The 19,527-nt window shown below is 42.7% G+C and overlaps 1 protein-coding gene across 3 annotated transcripts; it reads right to left on the bottom strand.

The window, feature by feature from the left end:
* Positions 1-1,419: 1,419 nt before the first annotated feature.
* Positions 1,420-19,138, bottom strand: LOC133127945 (C-C motif chemokine 20-like). Of its 3 annotated transcripts, none has more exons than XM_061241085.1 (5): positions 18,973-19,138; positions 2,757-2,921; positions 2,328-2,427; positions 2,081-2,158; positions 1,420-1,795 (listed from the first exon to the last, which is right to left on the bottom strand). In XM_061241085.1, exons 2-5 carry the CDS (start codon positions 2,833-2,835, stop codon positions 1,744-1,746), a joined length of 309 nt encoding a protein of 102 aa, XP_061097069.1. In that variant the 5' UTR covers positions 2,836-2,921; positions 18,973-19,138; the 3' UTR covers positions 1,420-1,743. The 3 variants fall into 3 exon arrangements, with proteins under 3 accessions (XP_061097069.1, XP_061097071.1, XP_061097070.1); XM_061241087.1 differs by lacking the exon at positions 18,973-19,138 and adding an exon at positions 8,887-9,000; XM_061241086.1 differs by lacking the exon at positions 18,973-19,138 and adding an exon at positions 3,034-3,139.
* Between the last annotated feature and the right edge of the window lie 389 nt (positions 19,139-19,527).

The following is a 19,527-nucleotide window of genomic DNA, read 5'->3' as shown; positions in this document are numbered from 1 at the left end:
GCACCCTTGATAAATATACACAAAACTAAAAAATAATACAGTTATTATACAGTTTTATTTTCCAACATCAGTGTGCTTTATTAATGATTCAGTGGAATCAAACCATTATTGGCACCCCTGTTTTAATATTTTGTGCAAACACTCCTTGCAAAGACTATAGTATTTTCCTATCATTTGAGAAAAGGTTAAAGAACACATTTGGATTTTTTTACCATTCCTCCATGCAGACTTTTCAGAGTCATTATATCCTTGGGATACCCCCCTCTTCAATTCAGACAACAGGTTTTTCATGGGATTTACTGTACAATGATTTACGACAATGGCCATCTCAGAAGTCTGGAGACTGAACATGGTCGTTGTTTGTACTTTTCACCATTTCTGTGTGGGGTTTGATGTATGTTTGGGGTCATTGTCCTACTGGATAATCCACCTATGACCAAGCCTCAATTCCTGGCAGAGGCAATCAGATTTTCTGCCAAGATTTCCTGGACTTCATTTCCTGGGGCAGCCTGTAGCGTAGTGGTTACGGTAAATGACTAGGACACGCATGGTTGATGGTTCTAATCCCGATGTAGCCACAATAAGATCCGCATAGCCGTGCAGGATTGTCTCCTGCTTCGTCTAATCAACTGTACGTCACTCTGGATAAGAGCGTCTGCCAAATGCCAATGATGTAATGTAATGTAATGTAAATCCTGGCAGAGGCAATCAGATTTTCTGCCAAGATTTCCTGGACTTCATTGTGCCATTGATCTTGTATAGTGCCCCTGGACCACTGGTTGTAAAACATTGCCAAAACATCAATGACCCACACTTGGTGACCCAAAGACCAATCTCTGCAATTCTTAACATGTGATCTTTGGGTTACTTATGACCTCCCTCACCATTGTCCTTATTGTCTGTGGGGATAATATGCACTTGCGTCTTCTTCCTGTCAAATTTGCAACCATTCAATATGTTTTATGCCTTTTTATTTATTCATTGGTCTATTTACAAAAAACATTCATCTCAATTAATGAGAGGAGATGCTTTGTACCAGATTTTAGCTCCGATCTAGTTTCCATCTGCAGTCCCAGGGCAGGTTGCTTAATCAACAATATTTTCTCCAAGAAGTGCATGTAAGAGTTTGTTTGAATTTCTTTCATGATTGCCGTACTCACAACATGTGAGTACAATCTGCCATAGTTTCTCTGAATGTAGCTCCCTTGTCATGCTTCATTTTCCCTTGATCAAAGAGATTGAGTGAATTTGCAAAGTTATTCAAAAACAAATAAACAAAAAACAATAGAGATACAGAAGTATTAGTAAATTATTTATTAGCATCTCCACATAGTAGTTACTCAAAAATTGCACAATACATGCTCTTCCAAGAACCATGGTTTATTTTATAAAAAATAAAAAAAGACCAAAATCGGTACAAACTCTTTTACAAAGCAATATGTTTTTGAATGAGATAAAAATTATTCTCAAAGACTTGATGCTATTATGTACTTTAATTTATATAAATAATGCATAAACCTATTTATGTAAGAATATAAATTAATCGCAAAAATAATGTCTCTATAAAGAGTAAATTCAGTGCAATGTTATAACAATAAATGTTGACAAGATCATACAGCACAGTTCATCAATGTATTTTTTAGCAATATATTTCTATACATCATCCTTTAGCACAGTCCAGAGATCATGATACATTTGTTTGGCACAGTTCTGCCGGACGGCCATTCCCAGAGAAGGGTGGCATCATTGACTCTGCATTGGGCTGCCGTTCCTGGTCATTTCTTGGACTGTGCTCCTGAAGAATGCAGAGCAGAGGAAAAATGTTGAGATGATTAATTTACATAAAGGCACATGGAGGCAGAAGAGACGCAATACAATATAATGCTGTTCGTGGCGCGCTCTTTGAAAATGCATTTTGTGTGATTGTTATGATATTGTGTAACCTTGGAACGACTGATTGAGTGAGAGATTGAGTAGAACATTCATTGTTAGAATTTTTTGAACAATTAGTTGTTTGATTGATTAACACCAGTGATATGACAAAGATAGTCCTGCCAGACAATAGAATGCGCATCTTTACCTCAGATGTTTGATCGCGTCCGTCACCCAGCCTTGGGTAGGGTCAGCGCACACCTTTCTGTCTTTCAAGGTGAGGAAACTGGAAAAGGAAACATACACTAAGTTAGTCATCAGGATAACACACCAACATATTAAAGCTAACTCTTTCAGCATTTCAAATACGATCGAACTGCCATTAAAAAACTGTCCTAAAACTGCTCACTTCTGTCTACTATTAAAAGACCAGACTTCAGAAGATGGCTACTCACATAATTGCATTGATGTGGCACTTGCCATGGTTGTCTTGAATGGAAAAGCCCTTAATAAATCTTTTCGGCAATATACCTTGTGAATATGTAGTGCAGCATGCTGGATAAAAAAAATCATAAATATAAGTTAGTAAACAATACACAATATATTGTCACATGCCACAAAGTACAATAACACCTGACAACAGCTAAAAGAAAAGCTGCAAGCTTACAATAGAGTGGAAAGTTCAGAACTATTTATATTGCCAAATACTCTGTCGGAAAACCTCAATGTTCTCTTCAGTCATGTTAGTACTTTGAAGTGTCACATAACTGAACAGTTTGACATTCAGACATTGGCAGAGTAGTGTAAAGTGGTAAAGTGAAGGAGACAGGTAAACAGACGGACACTCTGAGAAATAGAAATACAGAGAGAAGTATGGCGCTTACCTGTATCTGCCAGCACACTGAAGAGACCGAGAGACAGGAGAAGCAGCATGCAGACCGTGGGCAGATTAAACTGGGCCATCTTCTGTGGTTGCTTTCAGAGGTCTTTGAGCGAGAGCTACAGGAGCTTGATTGCAAGTCCTGGGTCTCAGCATGGCAGCTATATATCTGCAGTAGCAGGAAACACAAACGCTTGCCTTATTTTGGGGTTTTCCTACAGAATGCAAAGATTTCCATTTTGCTTTGACTCTCGCAGGAAAAGTTCCTGCTCGGAATTTACCATAACGTTACATTCTGCATTCAACAATGTCCATAGAATAGGTATGCCCCCCATAAGTATTATCTCACAGTGGATATAATTGTGAATGAGGCAATGCATTGTAAATAATAAATAAATGCCTAGTGGCATGGGCGTGCGTGGGTGCAGGTTTTTGTTTTAACACACCTGATTATACTAATGAACTAATTGTGGTCTTTAATCAAGACCTTGATGAGTAGAATCAGCTGTCTTAGTCCTGTGCTAAAACAACAACCTGCACACAAACCGGCCCTTTCTGGATAATATTGGACACCCCTGGAGTAAAGGAATATCAGGGGGAGACATTTTGAGTTGGATTCATGAAATTACCCCAACCCTTGTGATTTTGTAAGATCTAGGCATCAGTGGAGACATGACCAGCAGCTTGGGGTGGATAGGCTTACTATATGAATGTAAAAGAGAACTTTGCAGAGGGCGTGAGTGATCTGGCTGTTTGTGCTGTAATTAAGAGCAGGTTTCTCACAGTCATTCAGTACAGTTTGTAAGTATTTGGACATTTGTTTTTGGTACAATCTCTATTCTTTTGGTTCTGCACACCAGCCCATTAGATTTGAAGTAAAATAATGAATATGGGGTTAAAATGCAAACTGTCACCTTTCATTTGAGGGTATTTGTGTCCTTATCGAGTGATTTGTGTAGGCATTGCATCCTTTTTTATACATATACATTACACTAATGGAATTTGGCAGACGCTCTTATCCAGAGCAACGTACAGTTGATTAGACAAAGCAGGAGACAATCCTCCCCTGGAGCAATGCAGGGTTAAGGGCGGATTGTGGCTACACCGGGGATCAAACCACAAATCTTGCGAGTCCCAGTCATGTACATTAACCTCTACGCTACAGGCCACCACTACATAGTAATTGGACAGTTGTCATCTCAGCTGTTTCTGAGTAGCCAGATGTACTCAATCACTTCCTTATTGCATTAAAATTCCTTTGCTAGCTAGCTGTTGTAGCTCACAATATGAAAGCTTTAGCTAGGTAGAGCACACTATATAGCATGTTGAAAGATATTTAATAATTCCATGGCACTATGTTCTGTGTAGGTTGTGGAGAGACCCAGAGAGGGGGCTTTTTAATTATGACGCATGCCTGGAGAAATATGACATTTCTCAGCCCACCAGCAGCAGAAAGTTTGATTCAAAATCAGGTCACCCCATGATGACTGTGTAAGAATGTGGGCTTTTGCACTGTAATGAGGTCACGGTGTCTCCAGCCACACAGTGAGGGTACAACAATGACATTCCGACACTATAAACTCATTCAGCAGCCTTTCATAATTCATAATGTGCACTCAGCACATTTTATCCCATCATAAATCGGTTTTTGTATCAGGAATATATACAGTATGCAGACTTTTACAGTAGTATGTATGTAACTAAGATAAATTAGAGTCCAAAATAAGCAAGCCAGCCTACATCCAACTCTGTGGATGACAAATGAGTAAAGTAAAACTATCCTCCTTAAATGTTAAAAGTGGCTAAACTATATCTCAAACTGATGAATATACAGCAAAAAGTTTAATAGTGACCAGTGTGCGTAAAAATCCCAGGAGATCAGCAGTTTCTGAAATACTCAAACCACCCTGCCACCAATGATTGGTCCATGGTTAAAGTCACTTAGATCAAATGCATTTCCCATTCTGATGGTTCATGTGAATAGTAACTGAAGCTCCAGACTCGTATCTACATGATTGTATCCATTGCACTGCTGCCACACAATTGGCTGATTAGATAATCGCATGAATAAGTAGGTATAATAAACTAAAAATGTTCATAACAAAGTGCTTGGTGAGTGTATATATATCTTGTTCAAAGTCACTTGCTGGCCCTTGCTCTCCCTAATACATACAATCAGGTCAGCACCCAGTACAGCATACCTCTGACAAGCAGGAGTGGGGAAGAAGTGTGAATCTCTCTCCAGTGTTTGTTATTCATGGTTAACCCATGCCTTTAACATTCTCTTTCCCACATCAGTACAATGATAGCTATTTACATGAGGAACTCTGGCAACTTCCAAGAAGGAAGTAAGGAAATTACATTTAAAAGGAACTACAGTAAAATATTAACAGCCCACAACAGGGCCCATTGGGTTGTGCCATATTAACTGTGCTTTTCACTTTGTCACCATTATTAATTAAAGTGTTTTTGTCTGCTTACTTTATGTACTTTACAACGTACTTCATCTCTATAGTGTAACCACCTGCGCAATGATGGAAACTACAGTATGCTATCAGGCAGTGGTGAAGGGACCACATTGGTTCTGTCCTATTCGCCCTGCTAATTCTGTTTTGTTTAACAGTGTCTGCGGTTCCACTATGACCACAAGTTCCCTCATCACCCAGCTGACAAATGGGAGGAGGAAACAGAATATGACCCTCAAAGAGGAAGTGGTTCAAGAGTTTCCCCTTTCCAGTTTTCCACAGGCAATGGGTTAACGGGGCAGAACAAATAATCCTATACATGCCAACAAGCAATTGAAACATTCACGTCTCTGTACTGGGGAAAGTCCTGAGGTTGATCATTTGGAAAATGTCCAACTCCTGTGCAGTACTCCCCCTGGTCTCCCACAGAGTCATACTGATTCTATATTGACCTCTGACTGGCCTTGCTGTGGACGGCGGCCATTGTTCAGTGAAAGGATATTCAGTGTGGTAAGAAAATTATTGTGAAATTAATTATTGCCTATTTTAGGGTGAACTATTCATTTAATATTCCATTTTTCACATTCCTTTTTGTGAATATTATGTATGGATTGTAATCAAGTGTCGCAGCATATGAATGCGGACTGTGTCTGTATGTGTATTGTAATTTTCACATTTTTCTTCATTCTGCTTTTTATGGTATCTTGACTCTGCTTTTCTTCCCAACCCCCAAATTGCAAAGTGAAATATTTTACATTTGTTGCTGTGTGCCAGCTGTTCTCCTCAGGCTGCTCTGAACCACTTGAAACATTATGTATTCGGCAAATGTTTAGGATATCCATGGCAACTCTTTCTTCTGCCACCTGCAGGAGGAGTGGCCCCTTCACATCCATGACTGAGTAAAGGCAGAAATTCAGTCATAATTCTGGCTTAACTCCATTTAACCTTAGTTTTAGGCCTTCCCACTCACCAAACACAATAATAAATAATCAGCTCAATTGATGGGTAGAAATATTGATTGCAGGTAAAAACAGATGGGAATAGCCTACTACTAATGTAACTACCACTGCAGAGAATAAGTGAATATGTTAAACCAGGGGTGCATAACTCCGGTCCTGGAGGGCCATTCTGTATGCTTGTGTTTCTTTTTCCCACCAATTACTTTCATTTTAGTTTATTGATGGCTTTATAAACTTCACTGTTTCACTCCTGTACTGGATCACAGTAAAATATTTAGAATACACCTGCAGTCTGTGACTGTAGCTGCTGCACATACAAATGACCAAGATACAGTATGATTGAGCTAATTAAATAATTAAGAGCAGAAGTTGCCTCAAAATCCTGAAATGGTTCGGCCCTCGCTATACACCCCTGGGTTAAACTGTAAATCCACTGATTACTGAAGACCTATCGGCACCTTTTTATTGCAGCCAACAGAGGGCGATAATGCACAGGTGAAGAACTGAAAAGCAGTTATCATAAAATTCAGCTTCTCGGCAGCAACGACATGAACAGTGTAAACCTTTAGAACATGGCGTGCTTGGTAATTGTCAAGAGATTATCATATGTTAATTGTGCTTCATTAAAAACTGTTGGTGGCTTGTTAGCCAGTCAACATTAATAAATGTTGGATTGTTAAAAAGAGAGAGCCTGGCTATATTGATAGAATTATGCAATATATAGTATATATTATGTTGGACATCTATCCCAACCCCCTTCATAACTGAAACTCTGGCCTTCAATTTCTTCATTCCTCGTTACCCCACTTCTCATTACGTTGCAGCTTGCAAGGTTTACGCAGAGATGTGTTGATAAAACACTTCATGGTTATCTAAACAGGTGGATTTCCAGGCAGGCTTGTGATCCGGACCATGGGACTTATCCTTATCCTTATGTATCACATTATGTAACAATATGGGACCAAAAAAGACAGCAATGTACTTTTAGAAAGAGCAATAAGGCACAATTCCTGTTGAATTGTGCTTTAATTACTACACAACCATCCATCCATCCATCCATTATCTTAACCCGCTTATCCTGAACAGGGTCGCAGGGGGGCTGGAGCCTATCCCAGCATACATTGGGCGAAAGGCAGGAATACACCCTGGACAGGTCGCCAGTCCATCGCAGGGCACACACACCATTCACTCACACACTCATACCTACGGGCAATTTAGACTCTCCAATCAGCCTAACCTGCATGTCTTTTGGACTGTGGGAGGAAACCGGAGTACCCGGACGAAACCCACGCAGACACGGGGAGAACATGCAAACTCCACACAGAGAGGCCCCGGCCGACGGGGATTCGAACCCAGGACCTCCTTGCTACTACACAACCAGTAAAATATAAAGTTGCAACACATACTGCCAAAGCGTTAAGTTTCAAAGGGCTTCCTGGCTAAACGTACAATAGCATCCAGTGTCACCAGTCCAAGAGCATAAAAGAGTGACTCCCGTTTGTTCTTGCCAGCACAATTTAGACACATTTTTTAACCCTTCTGTTGTCTTAAGGGCCAAAAATGATCCACCACTATTTTTAACAGCAGAGAAAACCCCCTAAATTATCTTTTTTTTTGTGTGATTAGTGACAGGTTGTTTCATTCACGCAAAATAGATTTGGGGTTTAAAATTCAATTAAGCTGTTTTATTTTAGGGGTTTAGTGAAGGCGGGTCATTTTTAACCCCTAGGACCAGGGTATACAGAATGTTAAGACTACACAAGGGTTAAATAAGACTTTTACTTTTGTACTTTTTGCAAAAAAATTACAAATGTGACAGTGGATAAGCTCTGGGTTATTTGACAAACTAAGGCTCAAACCTGCTATATTATTCCTCCTCTGTGCCACCTTAGAAATGTGCATCAGTGTCAGCTGTCAGTTTTTGTCAATGGGTTAGAGTGAAAACATGAATGTAATATTACACTTCTGTTTTAAAATGACATTCATGTTTTTTGCATTCCACTTGGGGAATTCATAGGTCAGTCAAACAGTTCAGTTCAGCTGGTTACCAGCTCTGCCCTGTGGCTGATAGCATATCTGTACTCAGCAGACCCTGAACGTTAACTGCTTGTCTGATACACAAGTGGATCTTTAAACAGGATCCACTCCCACCTAAGCCATCAACTGTATACTCTTTCAACAGTGACCTCTCAATGTCTTTATACAATTCTGTACAATATTCCTACACAATGAAAATCTGTACAAATATTTATGCATAGATTTTTTAGTATGAGCAGGGGGTTGTTTTTGTTTGCATGCTTTTGATCCAAAGCCAAGCACATCCTACTTTGTTGTTTATTCTCAGTTACTTCCTTCTTCCTCGTGCTTCCATCGCATTCCATCAGATTTCCTGTGTCCCACCTTATCTAAGAGACAGGCAACATGTTGGGCCACCTGTGTGCACTTCCCTGAACAGACCCAGTCATTGTTCATTTTAAGGACAACCTCTTATGGATGCTAACAGCCACCTGTATTTGTGTAAATCTCTCTTGATTATGTAAATTGATAGATACACTGTTAATTACAGTACCTCATCCACCTAAAGTCATTTAACTATTAGCCTCCAGTTTTCTCACCACTTAGTGTAAGCTGAGCATGCTAGTGCAAATTCAGCTAGCAATTATTGGTTTACAGAGGGTGAGAGGCGCCGGGCGGGTGTGGGGATACTCACAAGCCATCAGCTGAGTGCCACTGTGTTGGAGTTCCACCCGGGGAATGAGAGGGTCGCCTCTTTGCGACTATGTGTCGCTGGGGGGAAAGCTTTGACTGTCGTTTGTGCTTATGCACCAAACGGCAGTTCAGAGTATCCGGCCTTCTTGGAGTCACTGGGCAGCATCCTGGAAAGGGTGCCGCCCGGAGACTCCATAGTTCTGCTGGGCGACTTCAACGCTCACGTGGGCAACGACCCTGATCTTAACCCGAGCGGTGTCTTGTTATTGGACTTCTGTGCTGGTCATGGATTGTCCATAACGAACACCATGTTCGAGCATAGGGTAGCTCATAAGTGTACTTGGTACTAGAGCACCTTAGGCCAAAGATAGATGATCGACCTTGTGGTCGTATCGTCAGACTTACGGCCGTATGTCTTGGACACTCGGGTGAAGAGAGGAGCAGAGCTGTCAACTGATCACCACCTGGTGGTGAGTTGGATCAAGTGGCCGGGGAGGCTGCCGGACAGACCCGGTAAACCCAAACGTGTAGTGAGGGTGAACTGGGAACGTCTGTCGGAGGCCCCCGTCTGCATGGTCTTCAACTCCCACCTCCGGAGGAACTTCTCACGTATCCCGGGGGAGGCTGGGGACATGGAGTCCGAGTGGGCCATGTTCAAAGTCTCCATTGCAGAGGCGGTAAGCAGGAACTGTGGCCAGAAGGTCATCGGTGCCTGTCAGGCAACCCAAGAACCCACTGGTGGATACCAGTGGTGAGGGAGGCCATCAAACTGAAGAAGGAGGTCTTTCGGGTTTGGCTGGCCCGGGGGTCCCCTGAAGCAGCAGCAGACAGGTGGCCAGAAGGGCTGTGGCTTCGGCAGCCACTGAAGCAAAAACCTGGGTATGGGAGGAGTTCGGGGAGGCTGTAGTGAAGGACTTTCGGTTGGCCTTGAGGAAGTTCTGGCGAACCACCCGACAACTCAGAAAGAGAAAGCAGGGCTTGTCTCAGGCTGTTTTCAGCAAGGGAGGAGAACTGCTGACCCGGACTGGGGATGTTGTTGGGCGGTGGAAAGAGCACTTCGAGGAGGTCCTGAACCCGAACAACACATCCTCTGTGGAAGAGGCAGAGACTTGGGGGAATCTGCACCTATATATCCCTGGAGGAAGTTGCTGAGGTAGTCAAAAAGCTCCTCAGCGGCAAGTCTCCAGGTGTGGATGAGATTCGCCCTGAGATGCTGAAGGCTCTGGACATTGTTGGGCTGTCTTGGCTGACACACCTCTTCAGTGTCTTGTGGAGGTCGGGGACAGTACCTGCAGACTGGAAGACCGGGGTGGTGGTCCCCATTTTCAAGCGAGTGTGCTCCAATTATCGGGGTATCACACTCCTCAGCCTCCCTGGGAAAGTTTACTCTAGGGTGCTGGAAAGGAGGCTCAGACCGACGGTCGAACCTCGGATTTAGGAGGAGCAATGTGGTTTCCGTCCTGGTCGTGGAACAGTGGACCAGCTCTTTTCCTTGGTGGGGTTGCTGGTGGGGTCATGGGAGTTTGCCCATCCAGTCCACATGTGCTTTGTGGACTTGGAGAAGGCTTTCGACCGTGTCCCCCGGGGAACACTGTGGGGGGTACTGTGGGAGTATGGGGTACCAGGGCCATTGTTACAAGCCATCCAGTCCCTGTATAACCAAAGCGAGAGCTGTGTCCGCATCCTCGGCACAAAGTGAAGCACGTTTCCAGTGGGAGTGGGACTCCACCAAGGTTGCCCCTTGTCACAGGTCCTGTTTGAGATATTCATGGACAGGATCTCAAGGCTCAGCCGAGGAGAGTGTCCGGTTCGGTGACCTCAGAATAGCATCTCTGCTTTTTGCTGACGACGTGGTTCTGCTGGGTTCATTGGACCATGACCTTCAGCACGTGCTGGAGCGGGTTGCACCCGAGTGTGAAGCAGCCGGGATGAGAGTCAGCACCTCCAAGTCTGAGGCCATGGTTCTCTGCCGGAAAATGGTGGATTGCTCCCTCCGGATTGGGAACGAGTCATTGCCCCAAGTGAAGTATCTTGGAGTTGAAGTATCTTGGGGTCTTGTTCACGAGTGAGGGTAGAAGGGAGCGTGAGATCGACAAGCGGATCGGTGCAGCATCAGCAGTTATGCAGGCGTTGCACCGGACCGTTGTGGTGAAGAGGGAGCTGAGCCGGAAGGTGAAGCTTTCGATTTACCGGTCGATCTGCGTCCTAACCCTCACATATAGTCACAAGCTTTGGGTAGTGACCGAAAGAACGAGATCGCGGATACAAGCGGTCGAAATGAACTTCCTCTGTAGGGTGGCTGGGCTCAGCCTTAGAGATAGGGTGAGGAGCTCAGACATCCGGAGGGAGCTCGGAGTAGAGCCGCTGCTCCTTCGTGATGAAAGGAGCCAATTAAAGTGGTTCGGGCATCTGATCAGGATGCCTCCCGGGCACCTCCCTTTGGAGGTTTTCCGGGCTCGTCCAACTGGGCGGAGACCCCGAGGTAGATCCAGAACCCGCTGGAGAGATTATATATCTCTCCTGGCCCGGGAACGCCTTGGGATCCCCCAGGAGGAGCCGGAATACGTTGCTGGGGAGAGGGACGCCTGGAATACCCAGCTTAGCCTACTGTCACCACTAAGCGGGTGATAATGGATGGATGGATGGAGATAATTCGCAGAAAGTTAAGGTGAATGCTGTCACTTTGTGTGGGTTCCTTGATCCTTGATGTAGCTTGAACTTATTGTGCATTCATTTCCACAGTATGTCAGTCACATAAGATAATTCAGGATTGGTCTGTGAATGTTGTTCAGTATTTCTTTTCAATCAATATGATTTTTCATGTAAATTTTAACTAGGAGCTTATAGCAATGTTTAGTGAGTATGGAATTTTAGTACTTCACAACAACCCTTTGCAAGGCCAGAGGAGGTTAGTACTAGTAAGATTATACACAACATGCCTGGGAAATTGTATTGTAACATTGACAGAACCTATGTGGAGCAATACATACTGTACATTGAAGAAACTTTTGTCTTTCGTTTTCACTCAACGAAATGTGAATCGAATCAGAATGTTCTTCAACTTTTTGCATGAGCTGAAAAATATTTGCCCATCAGCAATAAATTGGAGTCCCTGGTCATTAGACCTCAAATTTTCAAGGGCACATGTTTCTAACCAAAATGTATAATCATATGACTGAAGAATCTGTGAAAATTACATTCACAATAATTTCTGGAATTTTTCTGGTATCTACAGACTTTTCATAAGACTAATTAGTTGCTCATTGTATGAGGATGGAGGTACTATCCCCTCATATAATGTGTTACATACTGTGAATGCAGTCCAGTTACACAGAATCTATGACCGGTTATAGGCCACTAAAGAAGTTCCTCTTCCACATGCCATCTCCTGTCAGAAAGCTGTCTGCTGTATGCTTTATCATCGAGGGTGGTCTGGTGTTTCGCGACTGCTTGCAGACTGGGAGGTAACAATGGCGGAATAGCAGTGTCATACGGTCATGGTGTCAATGACATGCACCTCGCCTGCAGACACAGAGCCAACAGTATAGCCAAGCCCATGTCCTGGGGTTACAGTATATTTAGGCTGTGGAAAAAGTGGAGTTTCCCTGCACGAGCCTTCAGAGTCATTTAGTCTGCAGGAGAAGTGACGATCCCTGGTCGAGCCTTCAGAGAATAAATGAGCAGTGACCTTCCACTATTATCTGCAGTTTGAGCGTTTTGGGTGTTCTTTATATACTAGTGTAAGCTAGTCATAAGTAACATTTGGTGTCATGCGCTGGTCAGCTTGCTGACTTCCCCCTCCCGGAGCATACATTGTTAGCCCCCACCTTTTGGCACCCATGCCTGTGGGGGAGAACTAGAAAAGTGTGGATTCCTGGAGGAGTCTTCCTGGGCCCCCCTTCTCTGACATTCCTTACAGGTTTTGAGCACAGGGATACTGGAGATGACATAAAGATGTTTCATGATAATCCCAGGTCAGAATATAGTAATGTTTGGTGTTATTCTGATTGGTTCAGTGCGACTGGTGTAATGGTCTAGTTTTTGTAACAGTCTACCTTTGATATCATAACCATCCAGGAGCCGAGGGGAAACTGGGCAAAAGCTGTCTCTGTAGAAGCCATTTGTTTTAGCTCCCTGACCAAGGTCTCACTGGTGGGAGTTTGGCTGTAAATTCCAGATGGGTGACCCATTCTTAGGGTCAAGAACTAAGGCCTGGATTTTGTAAGTATCAGGAAGATCGCACTCGACTTCCCACACTGTGCATACTCTGTATATGTGTGTAGCCAAAGCATTTACAGACCTGTGATTTACAGAGAGGTATTTTGCAATCAATTCTGAATGTATAAAATCAGCACATGGCTGTGAAATTCAAGCCAGGCACAGGTCACCTGCACCACAATAATAAATGCAATAAAACCCCTCCCTGAGAAGATTCAGCCAATGGCGAAGCAGGAGGGTGAGTGACAGCGGAGACTGGACACGGGTAAGGTCAAGCGAGGACAGAGCAATAAGCCAGGCCTCACAGATCTTTCTCTCTCTCTCTCTGTGTTCCTTCTCTCCTCCCTTTTTCATTCCTCATTCTATTTCCTTTTTTTTACTCTCTACCTCCTGTCCACATGTCTCCTTGTATCTCCCTCTCGACCACCTTTCTCGACCACCCTCAAACTTTTCTCTCTCCCTCTCTCCATCCAGTCTCTCTCTCTCGTTCTCTCTCTCTCGTTCTCTTTCTCTCTCTTGTTCTCTCTCTCTCTCTCTCTCTCTCTCTCTCACTGTCTCTCTGTGTCTCTCTCTCTCTCATATCTCTGGTGCACAGACACAGCCGTTCCCTCTGTGCCTGTTCCCTCACCCATCCCTGAAGTGAGAGCTCCCATTTGGTCTCGCCCCCCCCCCCCCCCCCCCCCCCTAACCTTGGGTGGGACACAGATAAGTGTGACTTCTGAGAAGGACAGGGGCTTCTGCCAGGGCTCAAGGGAAGGTGTCCAGCCTCTGATATTGTTCAACAGAAACCGGCGGAGGGCGGGGCGTAAGGGCGGGGAAATAGTTCTCACTGGGACTGACTGGGACTGACTCGTGCAGGGGTGCCTAATTTTATAAAACAAGAGTCAGTTCACAATGTAGCTAGTCATGAACCCAAACCAGCAAAACTGCAGGTTTAAGCAAGCTAGCTGGATTACATGAACATAGACAATAAGCCACACGGTAAAATCACAAACACACACATACACAGCAGAAAAGTAACACAAGGTTCTTATCAATGAATGAGCCATCATTGTAAGAAGAGTATTTAGAAGGAAATGTATTTTTAGAGGCCTAAAAGAGGCACTTCCTTTAAGGCAGATGTGCAAATACGTATCTTTATGAGCGGTACTGATTTAGTCATGAGGGAATTATCACCTCCTGCAATTAATAGGAGTGCACATTGCCAACTCGGAGTGAGCTCAAACAGGGATGCACGTTCTGCGATGGTACATTTCTATATGATGCTGACAGTGCTGAAAATATGCAACACAAAGTGCTTCACAGGTTTGAGGACAAAAATGTCCTAAATGTGTATTAATACTAAATTTAAGAAATAAAATAATTTATTTTTGGCTGAAATGAAGGCCAAAGAAATGGAAATATAAGTAAAGACACAGTATTCCCTGCAATTAGAAAAGTGTACCTTGCATTGAAAAGGCATATCAGCGGGTTGATCAGATTTCCTGGCAATGAGGCTGAGGACTATAAAAAAGAGGGTTTCTATGCAGGTGAATATATCACTTAAAATAGCGTTTCACAGTGGTAATATTTACATAATCAATAATAAATAAATGTCACCACAAATCCTGTGAGGTTAACTACTAACCAGAACACGAGCAAGTTGAAGATGTAGAATCTTAGAAAAAGGCTATGTTTGCAATTATGAATGCTGATTGATAATTGGTGGAAATGTTGAGTGGCTAATGACATTATCAGAAAGCAAGTAGATCCTCTGGAAGTGTCTTTAATTTATCTGCAACCAGGCTTCCTCTCTCATTTTGGCTGCTCTGGCTATGTTTGATTCGCTGGATTGCTTTCTCTTGATGAGTTTAGAGGTGAAACAATAGGCCCACTCCAGTGTTGCCATAATTTTATGATCTACAAAAACAAAATAAACAACAACATGTACTCATTTCCTCATGACCACTTTATTAGGTAGACCTGTACACCAGCTTGTTAATGCAAACATTTAATCAGCCAATTATGTGGCAGCAGCTACATGCATAAAAGCATGCAGATGTGGTCAAGAGGTTCAGCTGTTGTTCAGACCAAATGTCAGAATGGGGAAGAAATGTGATCTAAGTGACTGTGGAATGATTGTTGGTGCCAGACAGGATGGTTTGAGTATCTCAGAAATTGCTGATCTCCTGCATCTCTGAACACACAATGTATCAAATCACTAACTGGATAGGCTACAGCAGCTGAAGACCAATAAATCTGAAAATAATAATAAATACCTAATAAAATGCTCACTGAGTGTATTATACATTATGAGAGTTTGAAAAATATTGCTTTCATCAATTGTGAGACGATACGTGATCACAAAGAGCAGCGGCTCCTCCCTCTGTGTCTATATAAGAAGTATGATCCTGTTTTTGGCTTGCACTTCATCTCCCCATTAAAGCAGAGTGGGTGCATGCAGTTATCCAAGATGATTCCATCCCAGAAAAACGAATGTTTAAATTCATGTTTAAAGTAAGCCTGAATTTAATTATATAATTTAGATAATTTACATACACACCTGGGATTGTTTAAGTGATGTACAGGAAACATGTCCCTGCCCTGCCAGGGACCAGGACAGAGGAGCCAAGAACAGACTCAGGAAGGACGTGAAGAAGGCACGCTTCATTAACAGAGGGAAGATCCAAAATGTAATCCAAAAACAGGCAGACAGGTACATACGGGGTAAGCAGAGCATAATCATAAAAATAATCAGAATTCAAAAACCAAGAAGGCAGAGCAAACCAGCGAAAGTACAAAAACGAAATCCAAAAACACTGGGAGTCAAAAGACGAGCAGAGATCAGAACCAGAAAATCCCAAAAATCACAGCACAGAAAAACAGCCAGGAAACCAACAATATGGCCAGAACCGGGGGAAATGAATAACAAGGGCAGACTCAGAAATTGGAAAAGACGGGTTTAAATAGAACACTGATGAACAGACAATGGGAAACAGGTGAGAGACAGAATGACAGGAAGAAAATACATATAAGGAGTGGGAGAAAACAGACTACGGTGGTCATAGAGCGTAACAACAGCAGAAATGCTATGGATTTAGAACAAAAAACAGAGACAAAAAAAAACAATGGAAAAAGGGCATGGACGTGACAGGCCCAGCAGTAAAATGCCAGATTCAACCCATTACCGAATAATGGTCTCCATATCTGTCTATTTTTTATATATTGTGTACTCTCACACCCAGTCAAATGAAACTACACAATTTCCATGCAGTAATGCAGTTTCAGTGTAGCCTACTCTAACTGTATGAGTAACTTCTATTTAACTTCCATATTTGGGTTTATTTTTAATAAGGGATGAGTCACAGGAAATTAATTCACTCGTTGTGTGGCTCCTGGACTTGCAAAGTGTGTCTTGGTCTCCAAACAGGTTCTTCTACTGTTCTGTGGTGAAAGCGTCTGGCCAGGGTTGCAGCTGAACAACCATGACCTTTCCCTCCGACAGCTGCAGAACTTGCACTCGAGCCTGGGTCTGTACTTGAGGTTTTTAACCACACCTTGTTCAAGTATAGCCGCAAACCTAGAGTCCTCCCCCCCTCCCCCAACCAGAGGGCAAACAAGGACACAGGCCCGCAGATTTACCACTTTCACAAGCAGGCTCAGGTAACGCTTATGAAAGCATGACTTTACAAACAAGCTGTTGCACAAAAGTGGCAGCAATTTCCAGAAACGTGCAACATATTAGAAGAAAATTATTATCTTACATGAGCTCTGACATTAATTTTGACACTTCATTGTACATCGCTCTGGATAAGAGCGTCTGCTAAATGTCTGCAATGTAATGTAATGACAAAGAGATAAAGCTTTTGCGAAGAAAATAATTAACATTGCATTTATTTGCGAGACAAACTCAAGTACAGGTCATTCGGTTGCTTCAGGCCAGTGATTTTAGATCTCCATTAACAAAGTTTGATGCTTATAATTGATTGCTAATCTTTACATCTCAACATTTTACCAAAACGATTCAATTTGCTTATTCCCCATTTTAGGAAGCCTTTTGAACATACTGTATTCGGCTAAGCTAAAATATCTTAAAATAAATAAAAGTGGAACAGAAACGCCTCTATGTGTATCCCTCACTAACAGACTCCCTACAAGCTCCCAGTGTAGCTCTCACCAGTATACTATAAGATTCTTGTGAAGTGATGCCAGATCCAGCTCAGTCCAACTAAATTGATTGACAGATCAGTTGGAATGAACTCAATTACACACAGTGGGACTCCATGACCAGGGATAGGAAACCGTTGTTTTTTCTTTTTTTTCTATTTAATGTGGGAGTCCATTTCAAATCTACATTATCCTGGGAAACGAATCACTGCAACACACTGTAAACTGTACATTAAATAATGAAGAATTATGGTTTTAGAATCTGAATTAACATACATGTACAGGCAATTTGCAACCAGTGTCTTCCATCTAATAATATACTAGATGTCTGACAGCTTACATCTCACACAATGTGATAAAATGAATGTTTACTGTTCGACTCGTCTTAAACCCCTTGAACTCTTGTTTCCCAAACAGATTTATATTGTGGAGAAATAAGCAGACAAGCTGATTTAATTCTACATAGACACAGTGTAAGTAAAGGTGAGGTCAGCCTGCCCCCCCCCCCCCCCCAGGAGTTTCATATTCTTGAAACAAAATTCTAAAAAACATTCTAAATCCTTGTTTATGAGCCTGGAGAGGGAGCGTACTGTAAATAAAAGTGCCATTGTGCATGCTTGTTGCTGTGGCAATAATGGTTCCAATTCAGAATGCCTACAGTACATGTGTGGGTTCATTTTCCCATAATCAAAGCATTCTGCCAAAAAGTAAATAATGAGAGACAGAATTATGGTGACCTGGTAATTATCAATCACCTCTCAACTCAAATGTAACCTTCTAATAAGCCACGTGCAGTGCTAGGGCGTCCTGTAGCGTAGTGGTTAAGGTAAATGACTGGGACATGCAAGGTTGGTGGTTCTAATCCCGGTGTAGTCACTATAAGATCCGCACAGCTGTTGGGCCCTTGAGCAAGGCCCTTAACCCTGCATTGCTCTAGGGGAGGATTGTCTCCTGCTTAGTCTAATCAACTGTACGTCGCTCTGGATAAGAGCATCTGCCAATAATGTAATGTAATGAAAATGATTTCCTCTATTATTGCATATTAGTCACAGTGAATGGTTACATATTATTGTAATACTACACCAAGTAAACCTGGGTAAATCATCTTTCATTTTTAAGTCACCCTTGTGAAAAAGTAATTGCCCCCTTAAAAAGAAGGAATTGTCCAGGTAACTTTACAGGGAATTTTACAGATTCATTCATAAAATCTGAAAGCACTGGAAACAACTCAGATCTCCAACATTGTTTCCTCTGCCGAACACTGAGGGCGCAGGTGTCATGGCTGGAGGAGGCAGGTGTGCGCACTCTGCTGCTCTTATATTTACTGCCTTGTCCACAGAATCCAGAGGAATGGGGTCAGAGGTCGGGGAAGCATCATCACCCAAGTCATGGCCACTGCCATCCTCCTCCTTCTCTGCCTGCACCATGGCTCAGGGGCTTTTTTCAAGGCGATGCCAGGCCACAACGGTGCCAAGGTTGGACGAAGGTTTACGTAGTTTAGTAATTATTATGGCCAAACAATGTGGCTTCTCCGTTACCAATCACTGCCAAGTTCCAACAGCCTAACCTGACACAGTAGCTTGTGCCTTCACGGGAAAAGTACCACCGTTCTAGCTAAATTGCCACCGGTCATAATCAAGATGGTCACTTTCGCCCTCAAAGGAGAAGGGATTCTGTTCAGCAAATGCTAATGCTCCCTGTAAACAAGAGAATCAATACTCACCAAAAACTAGAAAGCTTTCACCTTGATGGGAGAAGAGGCTTTGTTCGCTAAACAAAAAATGGTCAACAGTTCCAGAGAAACTGCAACGTGAACCTTCACAAAAAAGGGAGATAACATTCAAACAAACAATCTTGCTATTCCTTCCTTGAAGAGGATGTAAAGTCTTACAGCTTCTTTGGAAGGAAAGAAAGAGCATGTGGATCTGTAAGGTATGATTGCATGCAGGTGGTGGGAGTGGTTCATTTTTCAACCTCAGCAAGGCTGACCCAATTGGTGGTGTGTTGACTGAAATGGAATAGCACTTAGGCCTGTATTCTATTGCTAAATAAATCAAGCCTTGATAAGGTGACACAGCCTTGCAAAAAAAAAAGGGTTGGTTTTCTTGAAGATCTGATTCTCTGTCATATTATTTTCTTTCCAAACAGTTCATTTATCTTCTTGCATGAGACTGTCTGGCCACCCTATTACTACACCAGAAACTGCAGACATTGGACTGAGGGAGGGGTGGAATTGGGAGGTCGATTAGTACTTATTTGATTTATGTAACTGTGTCCA

Source organism: Conger conger, chromosome 5 (genome assembly GCF_963514075.1).
Source record: "Conger conger chromosome 5, fConCon1.1, whole genome shotgun sequence".
In the NCBI taxonomy this organism is placed as follows: Eukaryota; Metazoa; Chordata; class Actinopteri; order Anguilliformes; family Congridae; genus Conger; species Conger conger.
This window is presented reverse-complemented; position numbering and strand designations above follow the sequence as displayed.

What these genes read in the sequence shown, in the direction of transcription:
- LOC133127945 (XM_061241085.1), bottom strand. Translation starts at nt 2,835, where the DNA reads ATGGCCCAGTTTAATCTGCCCACGGTCTGCATGCTGCTTCTCCTGTCT. An exon ending in TGCCACATCAATGCAATTAT is followed by an intron (nt 2,159 to 2,327) that starts GTGAGTAGCCAT and finishes TTCCTTTTCCAG; the next exon opens with TTTCCTCACCTTGAAAGACA. An exon ending in GACGCGATCAAACATCTGAG is followed by an intron (nt 1,796 to 2,080) that starts GTAAAGATGCGC and finishes TGCATTCTTCAG; the next exon opens with GAGCACAGTCCAAGAAATGA.